General features: G+C 46.3%; 1 protein-coding gene across 6 annotated transcripts; it reads right to left on the bottom strand.

Annotated features, from left to right (window-relative positions):
• Window positions 1–5,487: 5,487 nt before the first annotated feature.
• Window positions 5,488–10,784, bottom strand: ART1 (ADP-ribosyltransferase 1). 6 transcript variants are annotated; one of them, XM_081859348.1, is made up of 5 exons: window positions 10,697–10,784; window positions 8,753–8,830; window positions 7,361–8,096; window positions 6,301–6,339; window positions 5,495–6,200 (listed from the first exon to the last, which is right to left on the bottom strand). In XM_081859348.1, exons 1-5 carry the CDS (start codon window positions 10,697–10,699, stop codon window positions 6,100–6,102), a joined length of 957 nt encoding a protein of 318 aa, XP_081715474.1. In that variant the 5' UTR covers window positions 10,700–10,784; the 3' UTR covers window positions 5,495–6,099. The 6 variants fall into 6 exon arrangements, with proteins under 6 accessions (XP_081715478.1, XP_081715479.1, XP_081715474.1 ...); XM_081859351.1 differs by having other exon boundaries at window positions 10,721–10,772; XM_081859350.1 differs by having other exon boundaries at window positions 5,496–6,200; window positions 10,651–10,784.
• Window positions 10,785–12,504: the final 1,720 nt, after the last annotated feature.

The following is a 12,504-nucleotide window of genomic DNA, read 5'->3' as shown; positions in this document are numbered from 1 at the left end:
TGGATCCGTGCTTTGTAACCATGTTTTTGCTCCATTGCGGTCCCATGCAACAGTGGGTGCGTGATTTTTTTTGGTGTGGACTGTAACCATGGACAAGCTATGTGATCTGATGGTGAATTTGGGGTGACCCAATGTAAAAATCCTGAGGATCTATGGGCTTTTACCTCCCCCCTCCCTGGCAGCCTCCGCTAGTGTCCCTTATCTCTCTTCCAATTCCACCAATCAGCTGTTTCCTTTCAACACTCCCTTCCCTCTTGTTTGCCTTAGTGTTTTTTCCTTAGCTGGAGCAGTTTTTTGCTCTTCCTTTTCTTCTAATTTCTCTCCTCATTGCTTTAGTCTTCCTGCCCCCCCCCTTTGCAAGTTTGCTGTATTTACCTCCCCTGTCCCAGGCAGCCTCCTTTATCTCTAGCGTCCCTTATCTCTCTCCCCGATCAGCAAATGATCAACGGCTTTGTTTCAACAATCCACTTCCCTCTTCCAAAAAAAGAAAAGAAAAAGCATCACCTGCTTTTTGTCCGTGGGCAATTCGGCTCCAGGTAGAAAAAAGTGCGTCTTATGGAGCGAAAAATATGGTGAGTCACAGGACTCAAGTGGATTGATTTTCTGTTGTGTATATTTCAACAATCCCAAAGTTTGAGAGTCTGTGGCACAGATGCTGTAAAGATATAGTGGCCTGCGATGGAACAGGCCCTCGGAAGAAGATAATAGCGGTTTCCCAGACATCATTGCTGATGGCAAAGGGGTCCCCATAAGAGTTCAAGATTCAGGACCCCAGAAATGTAGGTTCACCACTGGAGGCTCCACCTGTTCTAGAGGGGACCATGCCTTGGGGGATCATGGTGAGCTAGGGGTTGTTTTAGGGAGTCAGCTGTGATGAAAAGTGCCTTTCCCTGGAATTGTAGAGTTGGGAAGGGGGACCCGAGGGTCATCTAGTCCATCCCCCTCCCACAAGGCAGGAATCACAGCTAAAGGCTCCCTGGCAGTACAGTTCCTGGGGGGATTTATAAACGATATTTAATTAAACATTGTCCACAAGTGAAAACCTGGACATATTTTGACCAAGCTCTGCAAGCTGCAAGTTAGACGAAGAATACATGAGACAAAACGAAAGCAGTGATAATAAAAGGGTGGGAGGAACCCTCAGAGCGGAGGTTGGGAGTCATATGGAGGAATCAATAATTTGTGAATCAGGGGGACTTCCAGTTTGGCGCCATCGACTAATGGCGGATTCCCTCCGAGCTCCGGAGGGAATCGACTCCGCAGGATTGGGTCTTGTCCGCGGCGGGGACCCTTAAAAATCACAGGCGCGGATGCCTGTGAATGTGGTGACTCGGCGGGCACCATTTGCGCCCCCCCAAACCGCGAGGGAGCCTTTTTAAAGGCTTCGGAACGGGGACGGGGTGCGGCGCGGTGCTGTGAGTAGACTGCTCCTTCTGCGGAGCGAAGCCTCAAGCCATTGTCGGAGAGCGCTGACTTTTTCCTTGGAACAATTGGACTCTAAAGTAACAACCCGTGAGTAATACGGAATTTGGAATTTAAAGGGAAATCTTTCTTGAATTAGGAACGAGCGGGGAAGGGTTAAAAAGGAAGTCCGCCCCCCCTTTGTAAATAATCTAAAGCAAAGAACCTGCTATCTAAGGTCGAGAGAATCTTTTCTTTCTTTTTTAAAAAAGATTCCAACCTTCACGGTTTGGCACTATAATAAACTTTACTGGAGGATAAAAGATTAATTTTGAGAGCTGAAGTTTCACCCCCCCCGGACCCGGGAGCGTCCCGCGACAGAGCCTGAGAATGAACTATTGAAGAGTTTGACAGCTGTCAAATTGGCTGTCAGCAGGAAATAGAGAACTTTGTTTTCATCGCTTCTGCTGGTTATATTTGTTACAAATTTGCAGAGAATTGCAGAGTTTGGAGAAAATGAAGGATAAAGTGCGAGACTGGTTACACTACGCTCAGATTAAAGAAGTTTTTAAAAATGACAAAAAGTTAGGGTTCCAGGTGGAGAAATCGAAGTTGGAAACAGAACTGTTAGAACCTAAGACTAAGGTACTTTCAAGAATGTATAACTTGCTGTTAAAATGGAACACACAAGATGAAATGGTTAAATCGGCTATGATAAAGTGGGCACAGGATATTGGGCATAACATTATGTTTGAGGACTGGGAAAGGTTGTGGACCATTGGGTTGAACTTCACTGCATGTAATGCTTTGAAGGAAAATGTAATGAAAATGATATATAGATGGTACATGACCCCAGTTAAACTTGCCAAGATATACCATTTGTCTGATAATAAATGTTGGAAATGTAAAGAAAATGAAGGTACATTCTTTCACCTCTGGTGGACTTGCCCTAGGGTGAAGGCTTTCTGGGAAATGATATATAATGAGCTGAAAAAGATATTTAAGTATACCTTCACCAAGAAACCAGAGGCCTTCCTTCTGGGTATTGTCGGCCCGAAGGTGTTAAAGAAGGACCGAACATTTTTTATGTACGCAACAACGGCAGCAAGGATACTCATCGCTAAGAACTGGAAAACTCAAGATCTACCCACACTGGAAGAGTGGCAGATGCAACTGATGGACTATATGGAACTGGCCGAGATGACTGGCAGAATCCGAGACCTGGGAGAGGAGAGGGTTGAAGAAGACTGGAAGAAATTTAAGATTTATTAAAAAAAACATTGTAATTTGGTTGAATGTTAAGAAAGGATGCTAGATCATAAATAATTGTGCACCACTAAACTAGATGGAATTAAGATGACGAGTAAGTTGAGGAAAAATTATAAACCTATTGGAGAATTAACAGATTAGAGTTAAATGAATGTGACACAAGATTGTAAACAAGATGATAAATTGCAGGCAAGAATTGACAATGATGCAAATGGGAGCGGGAGATGTGAGGGAGTCCAAAGAAGTTACGAAAGTATGTTATGATATATGTTATACTGTTTTCTATCTTTGCATTTATGTTTAAAAACTTTAATAAAATATATATTTAAAAAAATATATATTTGTTACAAATTTGTTGAAAATAAGGAAGGGCTGATACAAACTAACTTGACTATTGGACTTTAGCTGAAAGACATTAAGGAACTAAAATCCCCCTAGAGGGGGTTTAGGACATTACAAGAATGGCTGGAGGAGGGAAAATCCAGACTGAATTGGATAGAACATTTGTTCTCTTGGGAAAGTTACAAGGTGAAATTGATGTTTTGGCTACAAGCGTCACAACTTTGGTCTTAGCAGTAAACAACATTGTTGAAGCTGATAAGGACTTGAAGCAGGAAGCCCATACAATTGGGCAAATAGAGAAATTTGAGAGTCATGAGAATATGGAGAAGGAGACATATGCTGCCCCTGAAGAAAAGGAAGGAGGAGCTGTAATTTTGCAGATGTTAAAGGAGAGTTGTAATTGGTGGCCTGACATGAAGGCAACAAAGGAGAATAAAAACTTGATGTGGAAAGCCTGGCCTGAACTGGAGAGCCTAAAATTGAGAGATCTCCTCATGTGGAGATCTGAAGACCGAAGGATTACAAATTTGATTAAGGTGGAAGTTGGAGCTTTGGGGACATTTGGACTTGAAAGGAGCATGAAACAAGATTTGGAGTACCCCATAGGCTCTATTTTTAAGTATGGAGGGCTGACTGGAAAAAATATGGATCCTGTTGGGCCGAAGCCTCTCCGAGATTTGGGGTTCAACATTAAGGACTATCAAAAAGGCCGGCAGAGAGGAACTGAAAGAGATTTAAGAGCCTCGGACGTGAGATCTCCAGGCTAAGTAATATATTGAACTGATGAACACTTGTTGGGGACTGAAACCGGGAAAGGGGTGGGTGGAGTCTGGGAATCCAAAGGGTATATAACTATAACTTGCTTTGTTGTTATTTTGTTTTGTTATCTGTATGGAATTGGGGAAAGCTGTGGAAGGGAAATTTCGGTCGACATTAGGGAAAATGCTTAAGAATGAGTAACAATGTATAAGTACCGATGTTTAAATTGGGATAAGTTAAAATTGGCTTTTAAAATGGTTTAAGTTAAATGAAAATAAGGTAATAAGGATTTGCTGAATTAATAATTCAAATTGGAATACAAGAAGGGGAGGTGAGAGGAGGTCTGAGAATCAAGTTAAATGAAAATAAGTAATTGAAATTTTATGTGTTTTTTTGTTTTTTTTTATTGTCTTTTTTAAGTTTTGGAATTTTGTATTTTTGTTGTTTTTTGTTTAAATTTGTTTTTGTGTGTTTTTTGAAAAAGCTAATAAATATTCATTTTTTTAAAAAAAGAATTTGTGAATCAGGAAAAAGACTTAGGTCTCTTTAAGGATTTGTATATATATTGGTATGTATTGGTTTATTTGGAAAATTGTTGTTTCTTTTGTGTTTTATTTGGAATGTATAATTTTTGTTGTGTTGGAAATCAATAAAAAGCATTAAAGGGGAGGGGGCTCCCTGGCAGGTGGCCATCCAACTTCTGCTTAAAAGCCTCCGAAGAAGGAGAGCCCATAACCTTCTGAACTGAGGCTGCAGGGCTGGGCCAGCTATGGCCATTCCTGGGAAAGGAGGATTCCTTCTGAACACTGAGATAGATGCCCTGCTGGTTACAGCTGGGGTTGCTGAGATCAGACACCCCGCATGGGGCTGTCTTGCTTGGCACCCCACTAGCCAATTCTCCGGAGGCTGGTTTTGTCCAAATGCAGAGTCACGAAACACAGGAGTTAAGTGGTGAATTGGCCTCTGGTCCTGCCAGGGGCCTTCCCAGGAGATTCATCTGCTTGGTGGGACCGATGGAGGTGGCCTAGGTGGGCCTCCTTTGCTCTGCTCTAGCAGCCAGGCTCTTCGAATCATAGAATCGCAGAGTTGGAAGGGTCCCCCAGAGGTCCTCTAGTCCAGCCCTTCTTGGCTAACCTGGTGAGCTCCAGATCTTGTTGGACTCCAACTCCCATCTGCCCCACCAAGCATGGCCCAATGGGAGCTGGAGTCCAATGAACGCAGCGCAGAGCACAGGTTCCCCTGGTTAGCAGCCTAACACAGACCCTCCAACATTTCTCCAATGAAAAGAGGGGTGCCCTGTTCCATAATAATAATAACAATAACATTTATACCCCAGCTCCTAACACATATTAAAAACACAATAAAACATCAAGCGTTAAAAATCTTCCCTAGACAGGGCTACCTTCAGATGTCTTCCAAAGGTTGTCTAGTTACTTATCTCCTTGGTTTGGGGGTCACATGACTCCATACCCTCCAACATTTCGCCGATGAGAATAGGAACATCCTAAGGGAAAGTGCTAGACAGCATCTTAAAAAGCAGAGACATCACTTTGCCGGCAAAGGTCCATATAGTTAAAGCTATGGTTTTCCCAGTAGTGATGTATGGATGCTTTTGAATTATTGTGCTGGAGGAGACTCTTGAGAGTCCCATGGACTGCAAGGAGATCAAACCTCTCCGTTCTGAAGGAAATCAGCCCTGAGTGCTCACTGAAAGGACAGATCCTGAAGCTGAGGCTCCAAGACTTTGGCCACCTCATGAGAAGAGAAGACTCCCAGGAAAAGACCCTGATGTTGGGAAAGATGGAGGGCACAAGGAGAAGGGGACGACAGAGGACGAGATGGTGGGACAGTGTTCTCGAAGCTACCAGCATGAGTTTGACCAAACTGCGGGAGGCAGTGGAAGACAGGAGTGCCTGGCGTGCTCTGATCCATGGGGTCACGAAGAGTCGGACATGACTAAACGCCTAAACAACAACAACAACAAAGGGAAAGTGGGACATTCCGGGATCAAATCATAAACCGGGACGTCTGCTGTAAATCCAAGACTGTTCCTGGAAAATAGGAGTTATTGGAGGGTCTGTTACCGCCATTTACGTAAATTGCTACTGCAACAGCAAAGGGATAATGGGGTGAGATGCCATGGAGCTCTTGCCAGCAACACACTCTGGGTTTAGAAAGCGGCTTATTTGCAGCTGCCGACCCGCTTGGCTCTTAACTCAAGCAAAGACTAACGTTCGCTCTCAGCCGCACTCGATTTGCTCCTGTTTTGCTTCCCCAGGAGCGGACTATGCGAAGGGTGGAGGAGAAGCAGAGGTTTGATCCTGGAGATCAGAGGAGGTCTGGGGGTCCCAGGGTGCCAGCAAGGAGGAGGGAACCCCAGAGAAAGAAGGACATTTGGACACTGGCAGAGAGATGGCTCTGACTTGCACCTGTCAATATAAGAAAAAAAGGAGGGGACTTTAGCATACTTTTAATAGCATGAGTGTCTGGGGTGGGGTGTGGGGAGAGAATTATCAGCTACTCCCTCACCTGAACTGGTCCGGCACCTTGGGGGCTTGCACTTTTTCTCTGCAAAGAGTAAAGCAAAGATAGTTATAAGCAAGTCATTCATAGAATCATAGCATTGTAGAGTTGAAGGGGACTCCTCAGGGTCATCTAGTCCAGCCCCCTTGCAATGCAGGAATCTCGACTAAAAATCCCCCGACAGAGGGGCATCCGACCTCTGCTTAATAACCTCCAAGGAAGGAGAGTCCACCTTCATTATTCAGAACAGAGGTTCACACAACCCACCAAGGAGGATAGCAACACAATAAAATGCAAAACAATTAATTGCACAGTTTTGCAAAATCCATTTAGCATGGTTTAGTTTGATTAAGTCAACAAAACGCACAAGCTTGATCCAGGGGTCTGACCAGCTTGTCAAAGTCTGATAGTTCATTTACACCTCCAGCAGACACCCCAGACACCTCCTTCCCTCTAAGAGCCCAGCTAGGTAATATTTGGGAATCACTGGTCTAGTGTTCCTCAAACAAGGACAGTTACCTGCTTTCTGGAAACACTGACATTACAAAACATCATGAGTGTCATTACTGAGCAGCTCAAGAAATTTAGACTGGGACACAGAATATGTCCCTCTTCCCCACCCCGCAGAGCCAGGGGGATCTCTACATTGCAGATAATAACATGTTTAGTGCCTCTCTAAGGGAGGGGTTACCAAGGTATTGGATGGCTAAGCATAAAATGCTCCCCCTGCGATTTCATCAGGGTTGTCACGTTGTAGAGTTCAGCTGTGGTCTTCCCCCAAATTTTGACTGGATCATCTGAATAGGTTTGTACACATCCAGGCACTCAAGGGTTGTGATATCTGCAATCCAAAATCCCCACTCCCTTTTGATTGGCTTGCTGAATGACCTGGAAGTTTCCTTTTTTCTTTTGTTCCAGATGCAGCTTGGCTGGCTGTCTTGAGCCACCTGCGCTGTTTGGATTACATAGAAAGGAGAATGTGGCGACCTTGCACATCTATGGGTGCTATATAGGGGGTTATTATTTTTTTAACTCTGTTGCTCCCCAGCAACAACAGGACTGTTACCTTTCACAAAGACACAGTTGTGGACGCTGGCGTCTTCGAGGGAGAGGAGCTGGATGTAAGTCGTCTCCTTGGCTTTGGTGAAGTTGGCCACCTTGAACTTCTCAAAGGGGGGGATGAGGACCTCTTCCTCGCCAGGGAAGAAGGAGAAGTTCTTGATGTTGACCCCATAGCAGGTCTCGATGGTGAAGAAGGTGTCCGTGCCGAACTGCAGGGCGCTCTCGTTCTTCAGCGACGAGGACGTGAAGTGACCAAAGCGGACTGCCTTGAGGCGCTCGGAGATGAAGCGGACGTTTCGCACCCCACGGTACACCTTTTGGCACCTGGGGTGAGAGGTGGTCCCCAAGGCGTGGAGGGCCCTGGTCAGGAGGAAGTGAAGGGTCTTGAAGTTGAAGTTGTTGAGGTAAGAGTCTCTCGTGCGCCCGGCTTCCCTCACGGCTGCGTTGAAATCCCTGTGGAGGCGCCCTTGGATGGTGTAAGCCATGATGGCGATGACGTACTCGGGCTTGAGCCCTGCGGGCAAAGGGGTTTTCCTCCCCTCCCACTGGGAGGAGGCCTCTTCCCAGGCCTCGGCGTAGACTCTGTTTTGGGCGAACTCCGTGCGGTTCAGCTCGGCCAGCTCAGCCTCCATCTGCTCCGCACATCCCTTGTACTGGTCATCAAAAGAGGTCAAGGCCATGTCGAGTGGGGACACTTTGATGGGGAAGAGGTCTCTCCTTTGGATGGGGAAACAGAGGACCTGGAGCAGAAAGAAATGTTAATTGTTTAATTTACATCAAAATGGAAAATAGCTCTTATGTGTATTGCTAAAGGGAACTTGGAAAATTCCATTGAAGCTAAGTAAGATATCTCTGGTACCTAACAGGTTGATAATCAGCTGAGAATGTCTCCCTGCTACTCTCACGTGATGTTTAACTTTAGACCACACAAGTAAAATATTCAGTTGCAAATCTCCATTTTGAGGGAGTGGTCTTTGTTCTCAAACCACCAAAACAAAAGGTTGTACTAGTGATGATTCTTTCTAGGAGGGAACAGCCTCAGGCTGGAATGGAGTCTGTGTGGAGTGTAAGAGTTTTGATTCCAGTTCTGTTTGGAGTAATTTTACATTTCTAAGGAGCTGAACCCGGGCTTGAAAAGCACATGGTTTTATGCAACTATTTGGATGTATCACTATTGTTTTAAGTCTGCTTTGAAGAAAGTTCTGTGAGTAAAGCTTTGAAGCCATCATATTTTATTTCCAAGAAGAGTCGGTTTTTATTCATTCTATTGCTTCCATAGGTGCAATACTTATAACCACAGTAAGGAATAGACGAGGAGATGGCTTGAGGAGGCTGATGGGTGGAAGTGTGTGTGTATCTTGATTTTTAATTCCCACTGCTTGCACCCTCTTCATACCTGAAGGTCTCCTGGGAATATTCCCACCAGGTGAAGCAGCAGGATCACAGAGAAAGAGGCCATCTTCACCGCCCTCTCCTTTGAAAACAAAACAAAAGAAGCAAGTTTTTCTCTCCAGCCTGGATATCTCACAGCCGTGTCTTGACCCTTTGAAAACAGACCTGGGGGTTCACAGATCTGGTGAATTCAAGGTAAGGTTCAAGCTTTTGATTTGCATCAAAACAAAAATAAACTTTGTCTTCCTCCCAAACCACAAAGTCGGGGGGAGGACACCCCAAATTACAAGCCTAAAAGTATGTTTCGTTAACTTTGGCTGTCGAGGTATTGCAGCCAATATTTTCAGTCCTTTATATAGCACAATTGCCAAGGGAGGAGAGGAAAAGCAACAGGCAGATTGTTTCATGGAGCAAACTTGGTTTCTGCTGCTCCAGAGGGTAGGAACCGAGCCGCTGGATTCAAATGGCAAAGAAAGGAGAGTCTGACTGATAACTAGAAATAGCTTTCTGAGATCTCATCCACATTTCTGCTCAAAGCATACTTCTTAGGCCTGGGTCTGAGAGGTTCTCCTTTTGCCTTACTTCTTTCCCCTGGAAAACCTACTGTTTCCTTCTGAATCATAACAAAGGTCAGCTGGGTTTTCTGCAGTTTGACATTTGTTCCTATTCCGTGGTAAACAGCAGATTTTCCCAGGGAAAGTGGTAGATCAAAAGTGAAGCCTCTCAGATCCGTTCCTAAGAAAGTACAGAAGTGTGGTTGAATCCCAAGTGATGTTCATGTTGGGAGCAGACTCCAAAAAAGTGTTTTTTAAGGATTGCCACCTGTCAGGGATCCTTGAGTTGTGATTCCTGCCTTGCAGGGGACTGGACTAGATGACCCTTGATATCCCTTCCAACTCTGCAGCTCTGTGATTCTAGGCTGCTCAATCTGCTCCCAGCATAAGCAGTTAGGTAGGAAAGGCTTCAGAGATTTTGCCCCCACGATGCCCCCGAATAGCAGGGTGATTGGTTAGAATTTCTATTCTGTAATAAAGGTAAAGGGACCCCTGACCATTAGGTCCAGTCGTGGCCGACTCTGGGGTTGCAGCACTCATGTCACTTTACTGGCCGAGGGAGCCGGCGTACAGCTTCCGGGTCATGTGGCCAGCAGGACTAAGCCGCTTCTGGCGAACCAGAGCAGTGCACAGAAATGCCATTTATCTTCCTGCCGGAGTGGTACCTATTTATCTACTTGCACTTTGACGTGCTTTCAAACTGCTAGGTTGGCAAGAGCGGGGACCGAGCAACGGGAGCTCACCCCGTCACAGGGATTCGAACTGCTGACCTTCAGATCGGCAAGCCCTAGGCTCTGTGGTTTAACCCACAGCATATGCAAATAGAAGTGTGCCGGGAAACAATTCAGAAGCAGAGAATTGCAGCTCCTGACAGAGGTGCCTCTGGGCTCAGTATCCTGCAGGAGGGATTCAAGTGCATACCAGAAAAACAACAAATCCACTTCTTCTTTTTTGCAATTTGGAAAGCAATGGGGTAAATATACTGAGATCAACAAATGGCACGCCGGAAGGCAGGTAGACATTCTGCAAGCAACCCAAGATGAATGCAGAGTGAATGCTCATGGTTGTTATAACTGCCTTGCCAAGAAATCAGAACAAATGCTCTATAAGAAATCAATAAATCTGGATATAATCTAACTTCCATGTGAGCATTGGGCAGAAGTATCAGGATGAAGGCTCAGTAAACAGCTCATCTGAAATAACCTGCAGCATCATCCACCCAGTTTTAAGGAGTTCAGGGCAGGGATGAATAATAGAATTGTAGAGCTGGAAGGAACCCCGAGGGCATCTAGCCCAACCCGCTGCAAGGCCGGAAGCTCGGCTTCAAAGAGCAAGAAATTGTTCTTACACTGGGTTCAAAGAAGCAGCAATCCCTTGACTTCTTTCTCTCTCACCATCAGAAAATAAAATGGTCAGACTTATCTGTGGCCCTGTTCCCTCTCTGCAGCCGCTTCTCACGCCCGGGTGGCTCCTCTCAGCTGTGGGACGCTGTTCTCTGGACGTGACAGGTGGCAAAGGGGCTTTTTATAGAACCCACTGGAAATCTCCGCCAGCGCTGCTCACCCTTGAGCTATTAATATTCAAGAGCCCTCCAACAATTTTGCTCGCATTGAATGCATTGGGTGGTATTCATAGAACTGTGGCATGGGCAGGGGGACACTGAGAGTCATCTAGTCCAGTCCCTGGCAATGCAGGAATCTCAGCTCAAGGATCCCTGGCAGAATCAACAGAGTTTTACTCAGAGCAAATGAATGGACCTGAACTTCATTAATTTTGGTGGGTCTACCCTGAGTAAAACAGAGTTGAATACCAAAGGTAAATAATATAGTCAGGCATCCCTCTCGAATACAGGGCAGGGTAAAAGGTAAAGGTAAAGGACCCCTGGATGGTTAAGTCCAGTCAAAGGCGACGACGGGGTTGCGGCGCTCATGTCGCTTTCAGGCAGAAGGAGCTGGCGTTTGTCCATAGACAGCTTTCCGGGTCATGTGGCCAGCATGACTAAACCGCTTCTGGTGCAATGAAACACCGTGACAGAAACCAGAGCGCACGGAAACACCCTTTACCTTCCCGCTGGAGCGGTACCTATTTATCTACTTGCACTGGTGTGCTTTTGAACTGCTAGGTTGGCAGGAGCTGGGACAGAGCAATGGGAGCTCACCACTGTCGCACGGATTCCAACCACTGACCTTCCGATCAGCAAGCCCAAGAGGCTCAGTGGTTTAGACCACAGCGCCACCCACCTCCGCTACAGGGCAGGGGCTCCTGCTGGGTCAACATGTTGAGAGAAAGTCCTGGATCAACCAGCTGGTTGGCATCTGTCTGTGTCGGGAGACAATGGAGGAGTGCGCCTTGCAGGTGAAGTCAAATTGCTGAAGAGTTGCAGCGCCTGATGTGGCTGAGGAAACCGATACGGGAGAGAAGAAGAAGAAGGAGAATTTGGATTTGATATCCCGCCTTTCACTCCCTTTAAGGAGTCTCCAAGCAGCTAACGTTCTCCTTTCCCTTCCTCCCCCACTACAAACACTCTGTGAGGTGAGTGAGGCTGAGAGACTTCAGAGAAGTCTGACTAGCCCAGGGTCACCCCAGCAGCTGGAGGAGCGGAGACGCGAACCCGGTTCCCCAGATTACGAGTCTACCGCTCTTAACCACTACACCACACTGGCTCTCCGAGAGAGATGTTTTATTGCAGCTGGGGCGGATGGAGGTGTCCGATTGTGCTGCTGCAGATGTGGCAGGGGGTTTCTCCTCTCTTCACTCCCCCCAGAGGTCATTCCTCCTCCAGTCACTGTTGTGGGTTGACCAGGAGCTGCCCAACTTAAGGGTAGCTGACCAGTGAGACAGGATGATCTCTCCCACCAACGAAGGCAACCCGCAGCATTCACACTGGAGGCCAATCAGCTTGCACTTATAACTCATTTTTGCAGCATTAACAGCACCCAAACGACCCCTCTGGGGCACAAACCTGGGCAGTGTGTCTGGAGGTCCTGGGCTGCCAACCCCCTAATTACACAAGAGCTAGAGGCTGACAGGCAAACTAGAGAGCTCAGCAGATCCTTGATCACTTAGATCCTCTGATGGGGGGCTTCATGTGGTTCCCCATGCAGCTCCTGAGGTTCACTTGGCCTCCACTAGGGACCAAACCTTTAACATGGCAGGCTGTGTCCTGTGGAACTCCCTGCCAATAGACCTTCAGCAAGAAACA

The sequence above is a fragment of the Podarcis erhardii genome, assembly GCF_964252035.2.
Source record: "Podarcis erhardii genome assembly, chromosome: 4".
NCBI classification, from domain to species: domain Eukaryota; kingdom Metazoa; phylum Chordata; class Lepidosauria; order Squamata; family Lacertidae; genus Podarcis; species Podarcis erhardii.
Note: the sequence above shows the minus strand (reverse complement) of the source record. Positions and strands in the feature narration are given on the sequence as shown.